Source organism: Corvus moneduloides, chromosome 14 (assembly GCF_009650955.1).
Source record: "Corvus moneduloides isolate bCorMon1 chromosome 14, bCorMon1.pri, whole genome shotgun sequence".
NCBI lineage: Eukaryota > Metazoa > Chordata > Aves > Passeriformes > Corvidae > Corvus > Corvus moneduloides.
The window spans coordinates 16,960,940-16,977,235 of record NC_045489.1 but is presented as its reverse complement, the minus strand read 5'-3'; the positions used below and the strand labels follow the sequence as shown (position 1 = coordinate 16,977,235).

The 16,296-nt window shown below is 50.9% G+C and overlaps 1 protein-coding gene and 1 long non-coding RNA gene across 4 annotated transcripts in view; one reads left to right on the top strand and one right to left on the bottom strand.

Annotated features, from left to right (window-relative positions):
• FRMPD3 (FERM and PDZ domain containing 3) overlaps positions 1-6,443 on the top strand; it is a 56,486-nt gene extending 50,043 nt beyond the window's left edge. For all 3 annotated transcript variants that reach the window (XM_032124118.1, XM_032124117.1, XM_032124115.1), the window contains 2 exons: positions 1,467-2,288; positions 3,094-6,443. In XM_032124118.1, coding sequence (XP_031980009.1) covers positions 1,467-2,288; positions 3,094-5,957 — 3,686 coding nt within the window. In that variant the 3' untranslated portion in view covers positions 5,958-6,443. The remainder of the gene's footprint in view (positions 1-1,466; positions 2,289-3,093) is intronic.
• Positions 1,535-16,127, bottom strand: LOC116451038. Its single transcript, XR_004243066.1, has 3 exons — positions 15,880-16,127; positions 12,844-13,377; positions 1,535-1,621 (listed from the first exon to the last, which is right to left on the bottom strand). It is a non-coding gene; the product is annotated as an uncharacterized LOC116451038 (long non-coding RNA).
• Between the last annotated feature and the right edge of the window lie 169 nt (positions 16,128-16,296).

The window sequence follows — 16,296 nt, the reverse complement described above, 5'->3', positions numbered from 1 at the left end:
GAGCAGGAGTGAAGGCTCTCTATCAAGATTTACGCAGCCTTTTAAAGATATTTTAACCAATAGCTACTAAAAATGTACATTATTTTCACTTTCCTACCAATTATTCAGTAACACGGGCAGGAACTGTGGAATTCTCTATCCAATCATTCCAAACTACTTCTACTGCAGAACATGGAGTAGTAGAAGAAGGAGAAGGTCTAGAGAACAACAACAATCCTCCATTTTGATATTTTTTACTCTTACCTATTTACTACATAGAGAAGCCCAAAACCTCTGAATTTTTCACCCTGTGACAATCTTACATAGTAGTCTATCCCCTAATTCACACCACCGTATTTTCTAGTTCTTGTCTGATCGTTGGTAATTTTTTCCAAGGTTGGAGGCTAAAACAGTGTTGTTCAGGGGGGGTAAGAACCCTTAAAAACAGGCAGAGAAATATTCTTGGCACTCTGGGTTCCTACACTGAGGGACAGAGTGACATCCAGAGGGACCTGGACAAGCTTGAGCAGCGGCCCATGGGAATCCCACGAGGTTCAACAAGGCCAAGTACAAGCTGCTGCACCCAGGGCAGGGCAACCCCAGTACCAATCCAGGATGGGGGATGAACAGCTGGAGAGCAGCCCTGCAGAGAAGGACTTGGGGGTGCTGGTGGAGGAGAGGCTGGACATGAGCCAGCCATGTGCACTCACAGCCCAGAAAGCCAAGTGTGTCCTGGGCTGCAGCAAAAGCCCTGTGGGCAGCAGGGGAGGGAGGGGATTCTGCCCCTCTGCTCCACCCTGGAGAGACCCCACCTGCAGTGCTGCCTCCAGCTCTGGGGTCCCCAGCACAGGAAGGACATGGACCTGTTGGAGTGAGTCCAGAGGAGGCCATGAAGATGATCAGAGAGCTGGAGCACCTCTCCTAGGTGAGAGAGTTGGAGGTTTTAGTCTTGAGAAGAGAGGGCTCTAGGGAGGCTTTTTAATAGGGCTTGTAGCTGTAGGACAAGGGGCAATGGTTTTAAATTGAATGGTTTTAAATTGAAAGATTCAGATTAGATACAAGGAGGAAGGGTTTTATGATGAGGGTGGTGAGGTATCGGCACAGGCTCCCACCCCTGGAAATATTCAAGGTTTCCTTGTATGTTGGACAGGACTCTGAGCAACCTGATCTAGTTGAAGATGTCCCTGCTCACTGCAGGGGGATTGGACCAAATGGCCTTTAAACATCCCTTCCAACCCCTTTCGTGGTGCAGGACATTTCTCCTATGCTCATTCCTGGCAGACAGGCCCAGCAGGTTTTCCAAAGGACCAGCCACGTGGCCTGACTGTGCTGCAGGGAACACGGGTGTCCCACTGCAGTCCAGCATGCTGAGGGCTGGAGGGCAGAGAGCACACGGGTGCTTCTCCAGGCTGAGCAGGAGCTTCCCCAGGCTGTTTTCCCTTCATCCGGGTGCTGCTGCTAACGTACCTGTTGTGGTTTTGGTTTAGATTACATCAACGCACACAACTTCCACCGGCCTGCCACAGCAGGGCACATGGGAAAGAAAGAGAATGGGCTGGTGGGTGGCTCTGCCACTGTCACCGGAGCAGCCGGCGCTTCGGCCACCAGGGCTTCGGACTCGGAGCTCATCCGCTTCTGCTACCTGCACATGCGAGAGCAGAGGAAGGAAAGAGAGAACGGGACGGATATCAATGAAAACCTGATTTTTTTTGAGGAAACTCGTCCCAGGACCAAATCTGACCCCACTTCCAAAAGCTCTGGCCAAGGCTACAATGGGGCCGCCAAGGAGTACGACCCGGATGGCCTTGAGCAAGACAGGCAGGCGAGCAGGGCCAGGGCACACACCATCGACACCCACCTGCGCAGCGACACCTCCCACTTCTACTGCGAGTCCTGCCAGGCCAAGATCAAGAGCCGGCTGGCCTCGGGCACGGCGGGCAAGCCTGGCAGCACCCGCGACAACATGGTGGACTTGATGTCGCTTCCCCCTCCCGGGAACGACGAGGAAGAAGACGAGACAACGTCCCTGCTCCCCGCCATCGCCGCCCCCCCTCCTGGCTTCCGAGACAACAGCTCCGACGAGGATGACCCCAAGCGCCGGGCAGCTGCCCAGAGCCAGGAGCAGGGCCGGCAGCTCTGTGGCATCCTCTACGACGAGATCCCGGTCACGCTGATTGACAACGTGCAGCCACGGACGGTCCGAGACCATGCCCAAGAGCTGGATGATGCCCTGGTGTCCACCCTGCAAGCGCTGGAAGCCCTGGCTGCTTCAGAGGATTGTCCACATCCCCCACCACAGCAGACAGCAGGTATTTCAGTGGCTGTGACTCCCTTTTTTCCCTATAGGCTTTCTTTCCTATTGTACATCCTTCCCTTTAGTCTCCTCCCATCCTGTAAGTGACTGTGAAGCAGCTTCTGGTAAAAACTATGTTGTGGCAACAGGCTCTAGCAGGAGCAGCCAAGTTGCTGCTCAGAAGATTTCTAAGAAGCTGAGGTGGGACTCCTCTCCCTGACAGTGGCTGAGGGAGTCTCGTGGTTATCCCATATCTGCCACAGTCCGCATGCCACGATGCTGGGGCGAGTCACTAACAAACCAGTACTGTGAGCATGAGTTCCTCCCCACTGTGACCCCACTGTGCTGGGGCCTTTGGCCATCAGTCTTTGCAGGTTCCCACCCAGGTTTTGCAGTGTGTGAGCCCTTCACAAGGCAAACCAGCTGCCAGATGGGTGACTCTGGGACCAGCCTGCTGGCAGCACTGTCCTTTGTCCCTCTTCCCTCCTTGGTTGCCCTACTCACTATGGCAGAGTACCTGTTGCCCAGTTTTCCTTCCTGTGCCAGACACGTCCCTATAGCTCTGCTACCACCAACAATGGAAAGCTTCACAGGATCTTTTCCTGGGCCAGAAGCTCTTGCTGAATTGAGCTATCAAGCCAGCTCAATGCTGACAAGTGATCTCCCTTACAAGCCTTAACTCTTAGTTGTGAGAAGTCACAGAAGTTTCTCCAATGTGCCCTGCATTCCTGGGACCCTCCTGCTGCAAGGAGCTTCCCTCTCCTCCACACAGCACTGTGGTGTGAGGGTTGTTGTGGGGTTTTCTTTGTGTCCCTCCTCAGGTCTTATTGTCCTGGCTGCCATCACTCCTGAGTCATCCTTGGACTCTGGCCACGAAACGAACTCCTCAGAGCTGACTGATGTCTCAGAGATGGTCTCTGCTATGAAGCAGCATCAGAACGCAGCCTACTTCCTCACTCAACACATCAACAAAGAAAACCTCCTGGCCAGGAAGGACTTGCCTTTCCGAATCCAGAGCTGCGCTGCCCAGGCTGTTCTCACCTCACCCCACCCCCTGAGCCGCCAGGACCCGAGCCCTTCACTGAAGGCAGCCTTCTCTACCCAAAGTCCCAGCCTTACCAACTGCAAGAGCAAACAGGAGCAGCAGCACGGGGAGCGGAGCTGCACCTCAGCTGCCCAGCCAGGGCTGACCCCCCAGCTGAGTGAGCAGAGCAAGGGGGCTTCAGTGCCAAGCTCTGAGTGCAAAGGTGCAGGTCACACAAAAGCTTCCTTTGAGGTATCTCTGCATGCCACAGCAGCCCCAAGCAAGGAGCAGACACAGGATCTGCAAGAGAAGATGCCCAAAGACGTGCAGCCGAGCTCCAAGCTCCTCCTGGATCAGAAAAGCGGTGTAACTCCAGCCATCGTTTCAGCTGCTCTGCAGCAGGTGGCAAATGCAAAAGCCTCAGCTCCCCAAGTGGTATCAGCCTTAAAAGAAGACCAGAACATGAATGGTACCAGCAGCTGTGCACCAGCCAGCAGCAAGCCTTTGACACATAAAGGAGGTCCACAAACTGCAGAGACATTATGCAACTGTCAGCAGCAGCAGCAGCTCTCTCCGCAGCAGCACTGTGAAGTTTCTCCAAGTCCTAAAGAAGCTCCTGGCAGTCAGGCTGAAGCGTTCCACCTCACCTCAGCAGGTGAGGAAATTATGTCCAGTAAGACTTTTGCCTCTAAAAGCTACCAGCAAAAAGTGAGTAGAGATGCTCCAGGAAAAGCTGCAAGTGGAGAGACAGGTCAGAAGGCAGGTGGGGAAGCCACAAGCCTCGTCTTGCAGAAACACACAGCTCCTTCAAACCAAGGACAGAAAATACAACAGGAAAGCTCGGCCAAAATCTTAAAAGCTGAGAGCAGCAATGTGCACCCTCCAGCACCTGGTAGCACTTTCAGGAGCACCAGTGAGGAAGCCAAAGGGCCAATCCAGCTGATGCCCAGATCCGAGAGCCTGCAGATTAGCACTGTGCCTTCCAAAAAAGTAGAAAAAGTCCTGGAGGTGACCCAACAAGATGCTGATGTCCCAGCTAAACCCAAAGCCCCAAAAGCTCCCTTCAGGCTTAGGAACCTGTTCTCTGCAACATTTCCCACCCGTCTGAAGAAGGAGACGGACGAGCGGCAGGCCCAGCTGCAGAAGGTGAAGCAGTATGAGCTGGAATTCCTTGAAGAGCTGCTCAAGCCAAAGAGCAAAGGTGACCTCCCGCCACAGGAATATCTGCACCCCCCTGCCCCTGGGCGCTGCAGCTGCCAGCTGAGGAGCAGTCCCGTACAAAAAGTCCCAGGGATGTCCAGGGAGCAAAGGCGCAGCTGTGACTGCAAGCGGATTTGCAGGGGAATGAGGCCACCCCCCAACCAGCTGGTGATGCCAGAACTGGAGAGGCGAGGCAGGGATAAAGTTGCAGATGACCAGAAGCAGGTAGAAGCCATTAGGCTGACAAGCATGAGCAGCCCTTCCAAAGGCAAACGGATACGATCCACAAGTTTAGAGTCCAGAGACTACCGGTCAGATCCAGAGAACGGCATGTCCTGTTTGGCAACGTGCACCTCCCGAGGGGAGTGCATGGGTGCACCCCACTACAGGAAGCTCTTGCGTCGCTACAGTGTCAGTGAAATAGATAAGACTGATAGGACATCCTTGTCCTCTGACATCTACCAGAACATCTACACAACCAAGCAGAAAGGTCCCCAGAAAGAGCCTGAGCCCAGCATCCTCTGTCCTGTTCTGAAGAGCAAAATCCAGGAAGCCGCTGGAGTGGCTGACCCCTCCTATGTCCAGATAGCACAGGACAAAAAGAACCACAAGGGTCCAGCAGTGTTCTCTGTCCAGGAGGAGATGTACCCAAGTCCTGCTGAGCTGCGGGATGAAGACATGGAGGATGAGAAGTGCTGCTCCATCCGGTACTGCTTCTACTACAGAAAATGCGATGTTGCAGATGATGGGAGTGAGAAGGATGAGCTGTCCTATTCCATCCCCATGCAGATACTCCCGGGAATGAAGCTGGACAATCAGATGGTCCCAGTCATGAGCAGGACTCTTCAGGTCCTAGACGCAACAGCCTGCAGCAGTCCCAATGAAAGCCAGACCCAGGAAATAGATTTAAGGACCTCCAGTTTTGAGGGGAGCTTGGCAAAGATCAACACCCTTCGAGGCCATGCCTACAGCTTCCCCAATGGGTTTCTGCAAGTGCAGCTGGACACCAACGAGCTCCTGACCATCCTGAGGCAGTGTGTGCTGAGCCCTGAGGTCCGGGACTGCAAACCCTACATCTCCCAGCTGGCTGAGTACAAGCAGGAGCTGGCCCTCAAGTTCAAGGAGTTCCGGGCGTCCTGCCGCCGCGTGGCCGCCGTCGACAAGAGTCCCACCCACATGCTCTCCGCCATCACGAGCAGCTTCCAGGTGCTAAGCAGCCTCATCGAGACCTTTGTGAGGCTGGTGTACGTCGTGCGCTCGGAGTCCCAGCGCCAAGAGCTGCTGACGAAGGTGGAGGAGGTGGTGAGAAACTACACCTTCCTCCTGAAGGCTGCTGAGGAGTCCACGGCCAGGATGCTGAGCCACCAGCAGACTGTGGAGCAGCTCGCCCGCCAGTCAGCCACGGTCGCCACTGTCATGAGCACTCTCACACGCTCCCTAAAGACGTTGATCAATAAGTAAAGCCAGCTGTGAAGACCAACAAGCCAGTGTGTGCCCTGCCATGCTCTCAAATCTCACAGGTCTGGTGAGGATGCGATGTCTGCAGGCCCACGTTTACTGGGGTTTGCGGTAGCCAAGACGCTCTTTGATCTCTGCAGAACGGATGGTTGTGTTGGTGATGGGTTTGAAGGGTGAATCCGTGGCCTAAAGCTGTGCAATCAGCTGGTCAAGGGGCTCAAGCAGCTTCTCTGCTTGTTCTCCCACTCTGGCTTGTTGGTGATGGTACTTGGGGGGCACAGGCACCCCACCTCCACACTAGTTTGGTTCCATGGGGTTCTGGGCCTCGCTCGTGCAAAGACCTTTGGCACAGTTTGTGGTGGGCCAGTGAGCTACCAGGAGCTGAGCTGAGATCTCCTGGCTTCTCTTGGGCAGTCTGGAGCCAAACCTGTGTCTTGCCACGTAAACAACTCTTCTGCCTCCAGGATCTCCCTGGCCCACAAACACAACGTAATTAGCAGCAGAAGGGATCTCTGGGGTGCAGCTGCTATGCTAGGGCTTGGGAAGTAGTCCTAGCATGGGCAGGTTGCCATAATCCTGAGACAGAGCTAGGGCACCCTACTGGGCCCTACTCTCTCTTCTTAGGCACCAGTGCTCTAGTCCTGAGCACAGGCACTGCCTTTGCCAAAGGCAAGGGCTTAATGCCTGCAGGCAGGGAGGATCCAGGGAACTGCAGGCCTGTCAGTCTGACCTTGGTGCCGAGAAAGTCATGGAGCAGATGATCTTGAGTGCCATCACACATACAGGACAAGGGGATCAGGCCCAGCCAGCACAGGGGAAAGGCAGGTGCTGCTTCACCAGCCTGGTCTCCTTCTGTGACAAGGGTGATTCAGTGGGTGAAGGAAAGGCTGGGGATCTTGTCTGCCTAGACTTTAGTAAAGCCTTTGACACTGTGTCCCACAGCATTCTCCTGGAGAAACTGGATGGATGGACGGGCCCAGAGAGTGGTGGGGAATGGAGTTAAATCCAGCTGGGGCCATCACCAGTGGTGTTCCTCAGTACTGGGGCTAGTCCTGTTTAGTATCTTTCGAGGGCACCCTCAGTCAGAGTGCAGATGACACCAGTTTGGGTGGGGGTGTTGATCTGCTGGACAGCAGGAAGGCTCTGCAGAGGGATCTGGACAGGCTGGGTCCATGGGCTGAGGCCAGTTGTACGAGGGTCAACCAGGCCAAGTGCCGAGTCCTGCCCCTGGGTCACAACAACCCCCTGCAGCTCCAGGCTGGGGCAGAGGGGCTGGAAAGTGTCCAGTGGGAAAGGCCCTGGGGGTGCTGGTCAAGGTGGGCAAGGGGCCAGTGGCACCTGGCCTGTCCCAGCCATGGTGTGACCAGCAGCACCAGGACAGTGACCGTCCCCCTGACTGGGCACTGGTGAGGCCACTCCTCAAATCCTGTGTCCAGCTCTGGGCCCCTCATGACAAGAAAGACATTGAGGGGCTGGAGCGTGTCCAGAGAAGGGAATGGAGCTGGGGAAGAGTCCGGAGCATGTCTGATGGGGAGCAGCTGAGGAGCTGGGGGGGCTCAGCCTGGAGAAAAGGAGGCTCAAGGGACCTTAGCACTCTATAACTCCCTGACAGGAGGGTGCAGCCAGGTGGGGATTGGTCTCTTCCCCCAGGTAACAGGATGAGAGGAAAAGGCTTCAAGTTGTGCCAGGGGAGGTTTAGATTGGATGTAAGAAAAATTTCTTCACTGCAGGTGGTCAGGCTTTGGAACAGGCTGCTCAGGGAAGTGGTGGAGTCACCATCCCTGGAGGTGTTTAAAAGCCATTTAGTTGTGGCATTTGGGGACATGGTTTAGTGGTGGGCTTGGCAGTGCTGGGGGAATGGTTGGACTCAATAATCTTAGAGATCTTTTCCAACCTAAATAATTCTATGTTCCCCTTCTGGATGGCTGAATCCATGCTAGAGACCCTGCAAGGAACCCAGATTGGTTGATCTTTGACCACTGCGAGCCAGAAGCTGGGCTAGCAGCTATGGGGAGACCACTTTCACACCATTCTTCAGAGGTCAGGTTCATGCCCCCAAGGCTCAGCCCAAACCTTCTCCTATTTCCTCTCACTGTGACCATCAGAGAGGAGCCCCAGATCAGCTCTGACTGTGAGCCAGGCAGGGGCTGTCCTCCTTGCCAGGGTGTTGGGGTTCTTTTTCTGTCCTCACCAGGCTGACTGCCATAAGAAGCATTATTTAATTCTGTGAGGTGGTTATTTACTTGGAGTTGGGGATTTTTTGATTGTTTTGGGGTTTGGTTATTTTTTTAATTTCTAGGTGAACGGTAAAATTATTCCTATTTGTGTTCCCCTCCTCCTCCCAGTCTGGTAATAGACGCAATCAATGAGACGGCCTTAACTGGTGTTTCCCTGCAGCCACCTGCCCTCCAAAACAGAGCAAGGAGAGAAATGCAAGGTCACACATTGCATTGCCCTCCCTCTGCCACCCACTGCACTTCACATCCTGCCGGGATCCCGGTGCCTGTCCCCGTCACACCCCCTCCAGCTGGGCAGGAGGTCACAGCTTCGGCCTCACGGGAGCGAGGGCAGTTGTCCAACGCAGCCAGCTCGCCCCAGCCCCTGGGGATGATCAGGGATCTCCGTGCAAGCAGTCGCTTCCCATCTCTATTATTTTTGATAAATATGCACATTGGAAATGTCTTGTTCTTCCATAGGAGCTATGGAAATGCACAAATGTGCTTTTAATGTGCGCATCCTTGGAGTGCAATAACCTCCCCTGGCCCATGGCAGTCCTGGACTGGGGCCGTGGCTGTCAGCAAGGCACAGAGGATCCTGCTGTGGGATTTCAAGAACCATGTAGCAAATATCCAATGGAAGAGCCAATTGGAACTTCAGTCCATGGTGGGCAAGGCCTGTTACAGTGCTGAAGGCTGACAGGGAGACGTGTTTTCCTTTTCCCTAAGAATTACCTACTACGAAACTCTGAGTTTCTTCAAAGCTCCCCGTTATGCCTATATCATTCCTCCATAAATCTCTCAGTCTAATACAGAGGAAAATTTTTTTATTGTCTGTATATAGTATATATAAATAAAAAAATATATAAATTATATCTATACGCAAATTTATGTCTTGTTTTACAAACAAGAAAGATTAAATATATTAATCTTAATATCCAAACTAGCATTTGTGTCTTTTTTAAAGAACTCTGTGGAAATGTAGCTATTCTTAGATGTACAAGACACTGTTTGTAAGCAAAACCTATTTTTGTTGCTGTGGAAATGCAGATTATCTCACACAGGTTTGAAACGAACTGTTTGACTTGCCAAGGTCACTTTTGTTTTGTTAATGGTTGTTTTGGCTTAATTCTCCCCCAGAAGGGGAAGGCAGGAGCAGTCACCCCTTCAGCGCTGGCACTGTGGCCACGCTGGGACACCCTCCTGCCCTAAAGCTGGGGAGAAAGGGGTGCTTTAACAAAGCCCTGCCTGATCCCTTTCAGCTGAGCCAAGGTGAGCACCCACTAACCAGCTCCAGTCTGTGTTTTCACCCAAGCCTTTCCCTGGCTCTCCTGCCTGGGAAGAGGTGACAGTGTGGACCTGCCATCAGTTGCCTGATGGTTTTGCTGCCCTGTGGGCAGGCGTGTCTGCAGGGGAAAGCCCAGCAAAGCAGAATGCCACACCTGGGGAGAAATCTGAGCCAGGCAAACAATTTCCTAGCTACAGATGATATCCAATGTACACCTTTTTGCCTGGCACCACGAACTGCTCTCTGTTTATCAGGGAGGAAGGAGTTGATGTGTGTTCTCTCTATACATCCCAAAGCCTGCAGGAATTATAAAAACCAAGTCTAATAAGGATCCAACACAAAAAAAAAAACCCTATAGGAACTGGGTCATTCTCTGTACGGGGGTTGAATGTGTTGTCTAAAGCAAAGGCGGCAGCACTTGAGACTCACACACATTCTCTATGCCTCCAGGCTCGTTATTTTAATCTTCATCACACCATTTCCCATGCTGAACTAACGATGACACTGAATGGGACAAAACCCACCTATTTATAAAGCTGGATATGGATCAAAAACATGGAAAAGCCAAGAGGTTTGATAACAACCCCCAGAGCCCAAAAATGTTATTGAAAGCAGGCGGTTTAATCAGTGATTTCAGACTCGGTGCTTAGTACCATCTAGAGGGCAAGAAGCACAACATCAGAATGTTGTTATTTGTACAGGGATATTATCCAGGAGCAGCCAAATGTCCCTATGTGAACAGAGCAGCTGGACTGGTGCATACCCCGAAGGATGATGTTGCTGTACTCGTCTCTTAGGTGCACTCCCTGAACTTATTGGGGACTTGTAAATACTCTCAAGGAAATAGTCCAGGTAAAACATTCTTGTTAATGGTTCTGAATCACGGATATTTCAAAAAACTGCACCTCAGTAACACAGCAGAGAGAATTAAAAGTGGTTTTTCCCCCCCAAATCTAGTTTCCATTTCACTGCCCATCTAGTTTATCTCCCCACAGACTGCCTGGTTCTCATTTAGCATCAGCAGTTCCTCACTTCAAAGCCACTGTGCCCCAGGAAGTCAAAGCAAGTCTAAATGCTGTGTTGTTTCCAGGTGTGTCTGCACAAAGATAAACCAATTTTTCTGCATCCCCTCCCACCAGAGCAATCTGTCTGAGAGTGGCAGGTTGTGTTTGCTGCCCTTCAGCACCTTCTCAGAGCAGCACCAACAGTACCTGCCCTTCTCACACTGCCTTCACCCCACGTTTTGCTGTAGCCTCACAGCCGGTGCAGATTTCCTCCAGGACCTGCCCAGCTCCCAGGAGCATGGCTCAGCCACAGCATGCACTCCTGGGCATCTGATGTCCCTGCACCCCCATAGTCAACTCCCTCCCTTAATCTCCTCTCATGGAGTTCTCACAAAGGCTCTATCAGTGATGATGGATAGGAAAGGAACAGAATTTGGGCCTCTGCTGGTCCCTCTAATGCTCAGGAAACCAACAGAAGACCTGGTGTGCTGGTTTTGGCTGGGGTAGAGTTAATTTCCTTCACAGCAGCTGCTGTGGGGCTGGGTTTTGGCTCTGTGCTGGAAACAGGGCTGATAACACAGGGATGTTTGAGTTATCTCTGAGCAGGGATTACACACAGCCAGGGCCTTTCCTGCTCCTCACCCTCACCCGTGAGGAGGTTGGGGGGCACAAGGAGCTGGGGGGGGACACAGCCAGGACAGCTGAGCCCAGCTGAGCCCAGGGATATCCCAGACCATACAGCACCACCCTCAGCACATGAAGCTGGGGAGAAGGAGGAAGGGAAGACATTCTGAGTTTGTCTTCCCAAGTCACTGTTCCACATGATGGAGCCCTGCCTTCCTGGAGCACCTGCCTGCCATGGGAGGCAGGGTATGAAATCCTTGTTTTGCTTTGCTTGCTTGTGCAGCTTTTGCTTTATCTGTTCAGCTGTGTGGTGCTGCTTTGCCAGCTGAGGTTTAACCTCACTACCTGGCTGTCAGGGGTTAAAGTGTCAAAGGCAGAGGCTGGAAAATCAGCAGGCCTCAAGCAGCAGTCCCAAGATAGGTTTTGTGTCTCCATGGACTTTGCTGGTCACTGTCAGCTGGAGACAACAACTGGGCACCGTGGTTGAGAGCACTTTGAACTCTAATCCCCATGGCGGAGCAGATGCATTCTCCTGTCGGGATTTACATCCTCTCCAAGGTCTTGGCAACACTACACAGGACTTGCAGGAGCCCCAGATACAACAGCAGAGTGAGCTGAATAGCTGGGACCCACTGCTGCTTTCATCATGCCCAAGGGAGCTGACAGTCAAATGGAAATGAGTAATGTCTAAATTTTATCCTCATTTAAAGCACAGTGTCTGGATTCCTGTGTGAAATATCCTAACAAATTCCTCACATGGCCAGTCACAGTGGGGCTGGGCAGGACACCTATGGCTTTATGTGGACATAGGAGAAGTCTGCCTGGAAACACAGGTATCTCAGCCTATTTACAGTACCCAAACATATCTAATATACATGAAAACAGCCTGTACACTTGATAGGAAATTTTTCCAAAGGTTTTTGTGTCAGGCCATGTAATTCCATGTCAGGGCATGAGCAGACACCTCATCCCACTCCAGCTGCTGCACAGCCTCCCAGGCTGGCTGAGAGGGTGCCCCTTGCTGTCACTTGTCCCCCACATACAGAATGGATGGAGGGGGCTTTCTGCAGCGGGAATATTAAAGTTATTAAAAAGCAAACACACCATGCCCGAAGTGGCAGAAATTCCAGTGCTGCCCCTCTAAGGTTTGTTGCCCATACCAAGGGCTGGTGAGAAGATGAAAGGGCTGGGAACATGCACCAGGTCAGGACATTTTACAATGCTTTACTAAATCCCACTTTCAAAAAGCACCTGGGAAATACTCCTAAATCTAATGAATATTCACCTCTTCCTAAAGCAAGACAGCTAAGTCCTCAAACTTTTACCTGGGCTCCTTAGAAAGGCACAGTAAAAACGCCGAGTGGAAAGATCAGGAGCACAAAGGGAACCAGTCAGCATCCTTTAAAAACGATCTCTCAGATCTCTACGTCTGTATTGTTGTCTAGTGGAGATTTGACAGTACCATTTATTTCCCAGCGTTTTCGCCTTTTCCTGACAAATGGTGTGCTTTTCCTTGGTGGGTGTGGTCCAGCGATGTCCTGTGCAACTCTGGTAATATTTACAGTGCTAAGGGTGGGCACCATTCCTAAACACTTTCCCCCTCTCCGCCAGCCTCTTCTTCTGCCCTCATGCCGGTGTCTCACCCCTTTTTGGCCTCTATTTCTCAGCCTTCCAAACTTTTTTGGCATTAATTTTGTTCTCAGCCTCTACTTTCCTATCCATCCTCCCACCCTATCTCTGCCTCTACTTTTCATTACCTTTTTTTGACCTCCACTCTTCTCCGGCTCCGACTTTCAGCCACCAAGGCAAAAGGGCAGAGCCCGGTGTTATTTCCATCGAGTGCCATTCATTAACAGAATCGGCTGTGAAGCATTGAAGTCACAAGGCAACAGAAAGAAATAACAGCCCTCAGCCACCGGCTTTTTGCATGAAAATGTGCTCTTGATTAATGGCTGGTGGTAATTGAGTGGCAATTGTATGCAGGAAAGTGCCAAGAGGGGAACATGGGCTACTTGTCTTGATTGACATGGCCATGAAATTCGATGCTATTAATGTGCTGCTTAAAACTTCCTGGAAAATGCATTCCCATCTTGCGACACACGAAGGTATTTCTGATTAATTGCATCTCCTTAGAATCAGGTAAGTAAAAACGATTTTTTTGCTGTTTGTGTGTTTTCAGGTTCTCAGTTGGACGGTAATTTAATTCAGTTTACAGAACTTGAGGGAACACAGCACCTCAGGCTATGAGCTTGTCCTTTCCGCTTGTCCAGGCCAGCTTGTGCTTGTCCGTACTGTAAACAAAAGGAAAATTAAATAAAATTCTTTAGATTGAAAGTAAGTAATTCAATTTATTGCATTTTGCTTTCAGAATGAAGCAAGCCAGCTGGAATGAGGTGCTTTAATTCTGAATAAGGGCATCCACACAGGAGTTCAGATACTCCAATGCACTTTCATGATCTGTGATCATTTCCCTGAGCATCCTTTGACAGAAAATCTGACTTCCAAGCCAGTGCGAGTTTGGTTTTCAATGGATGCAACCACACAGTCTCCTTTCATCCCAAGAACCAGATAAACCTCTCACTCTTCAAAGCTGCTTCTCCTTGTCCCTGCATGGCAAAGCAAACTGCTCGTAGACAAGCTGTGGCTGAGGAACCTCCTGAGCGAGTTTTTGGCTTTGTTTAACTTAGACTTTGGTGCATTAAGAGCTTCTCCTTAATCAAATCCCTGAGGTTATCCTGTTCCAAGAGCTTTGTGAGTCGTTAGTGGAGGTGGACTTTTGTCCTCAGGAACAAAGCGCTGTCTAATCTACAAAGGCTGAAAGACTGAGGGAAGCAGGTGGGTGTGAAAACACACCTGGCCGCCAGCTCAGAAAGGGGAAAAAATAGCTTTGATTTTACACGTAACAGGTTGCCCGTTCCTGGTTTTAGGATTCAGGAATTAATTCCTTTTTTTTTTTTTTTTTTTTTTTTTTGTCAGATTTTTCACTCCTGCAAGTCGCATCTCTGTGATGCCAGGAAGAACCTGATAGGAAAGCTACTTCCAAAGCCCTGGGTAGGGAAAGCCAGGAAGGGCTCATCAATGAGAGGCATAATTTGCATGTTTAAATACACCCTCAGCTGCCTTCAGGCTCAGGATCCCAGTGCCTGCTTCACAAATAAACTGAGGGGAGCCTGGGATGTTGGGGAACAGAGGACTCTCATTCTGTATTCAAGAATGGGGGAGAAAAAAATGGAATTTAAAACAAGAGTGAAGCAAATACTTCAAAACCAAGGTGTGCCCCAGACCAAAGTCCAGGAGTCAGTGGTGAATGGCTGCAGTGATGTGGATTTGGGGCAAGAATGTGGCTGCTGGATATTTGGGAGGTATCCATAAATCCCATCACTTGAACCATCAGGTAGCCACCCACCAGTGAAGTTTTCTTCACGGCTAAGATTAATTTTGTTTGTTAAGATGAGCAATGATTAGCAACAAATTAGAAGGGCTTTATTCTTCCTTCCTCATTGCCTGGATTTGTTGTGTGCCACAGCATCTCACAACTGCTACAGCTACACCAGAAAATAATCAAAATTACCATATACTGATATTCCAGTTCCCAAAGTATGGGAATCAGCATCTATTTTAATCCAGATGAATCCCAAGTTTAATGACACTGTACAAACTGTTATAGAAAAACTTCCTCAAAGTATGGTTTTGTAGTCATTAATTTATGGGTCCTTGGGGATAATGGCAGCAGCATCTGGGGCCAGGACAGTTGTAAGGTGAAATAAAGAAAACATGGCCAGCCCCCCCCTTGATTGAGGATGATTTCTTCCGGTTGAATTCTCAAGGACTCGAAGCAAATCAATGTCAAATTCACTGCAGAAGTTTACTGTCTCTCAGTCAGTCAGATAACAAGAATAGGAATTACACAACTGCATGAAAACTCTCAAGAAGCTGGCTGTGGCTTATTTTCTATATTTCTTTTGTATATTTATATATATGTGTCAATCTTCCTCCTTCACTGTGTGGGGAAAATAACAAGCACAGACAGGGAGTGCAGAGTCACTGACTTGGTGTCATCATTACACTGGACTTGCTGGTTGTTGTGTGTCTGACAGAAACACAGAAACGTGAGCAATTATCAATTCCTGCATTTTCTGTGTTGAACCACAGGGCCTTTTTTTGAAGGGTTTATAATAATACATACATACAAGCTAAAATTTGAGTATCATTTCCTTCAAAATAGTGAAGAGTAATTTCAGGTAATTAAGTCCTTAAAAAAGGACAGGACTATATTGGCCTATTAACAATGAATAGAGACTGGATCAGAAATTTAGAACGAGAATAAACCACTATAAAAATCACATTGGCGGGATTTTTGGGGGTGTCCTGTGCAGGGCCAGGAGGCGGGACTTTGACAACCCTTGTGATTCCCTTCCAACCCAGGATATTCTACGATTCAATGATATACAGGTTTAAAGGTTAACAATCCAGGTTTAAAGGTTAAAAACCCTTAAGCACTATGCTTATTTTCGCTAAAGATAAATTAATGGGCATAATGCAGTAACATATAGCTGACAGGTCACAGAAGACTAATTTGGTATTAGTCTACAGTTAGTTACATATATATGTAAGACAGATAAATATATACACACACATCTGTATATGTATCTATGTATATGTATCAATATATAATTTGGTATGGAATTGGGTACAAAAATCCCAACTATAAACCTAAGAACCCCTCAGAAGTGAATCGCCCTGTTAAAACAGCCCCCACGCGGGTTGCAGCGCGGATCCAAAACCAAAACAACCTTTGAAGGGCACGGCCGGGGCCTCCGCAGCGCTGCCCGCACGGCCCGTCCCGGGGCACGGCGGTGCCGCAGCGGGCCCGGTGCCACCCGGTGTCACCCGGTACCGCCTCACACGGGGCCGCCGGGTGACGCCAGCTCAGCGCAGCGCCGCGCAGGGCGGCGGGGGACGGACGCGGCGGGCGCGGGCACGCCGGCATGCTGAGGTAACAAACGCCGCGGCGCCGCGGGGCTCGCAGCCGGCGGGTCCGGCGGTGAGAGGCGGGCGGGGGGCGCGGGCGCGGCGCTCTGAGGCGGCAGCGCGGCCATTGCCCGCCGCCTTCCCCCCGGTGCGCTGGCAGCCATCATGGCCGCCGGGGGGCGGCTGCCGCCGCCGCGGCCACGTGGGGCAGGGCCGGTCGCGCGCTCCGGCCGAGGCCG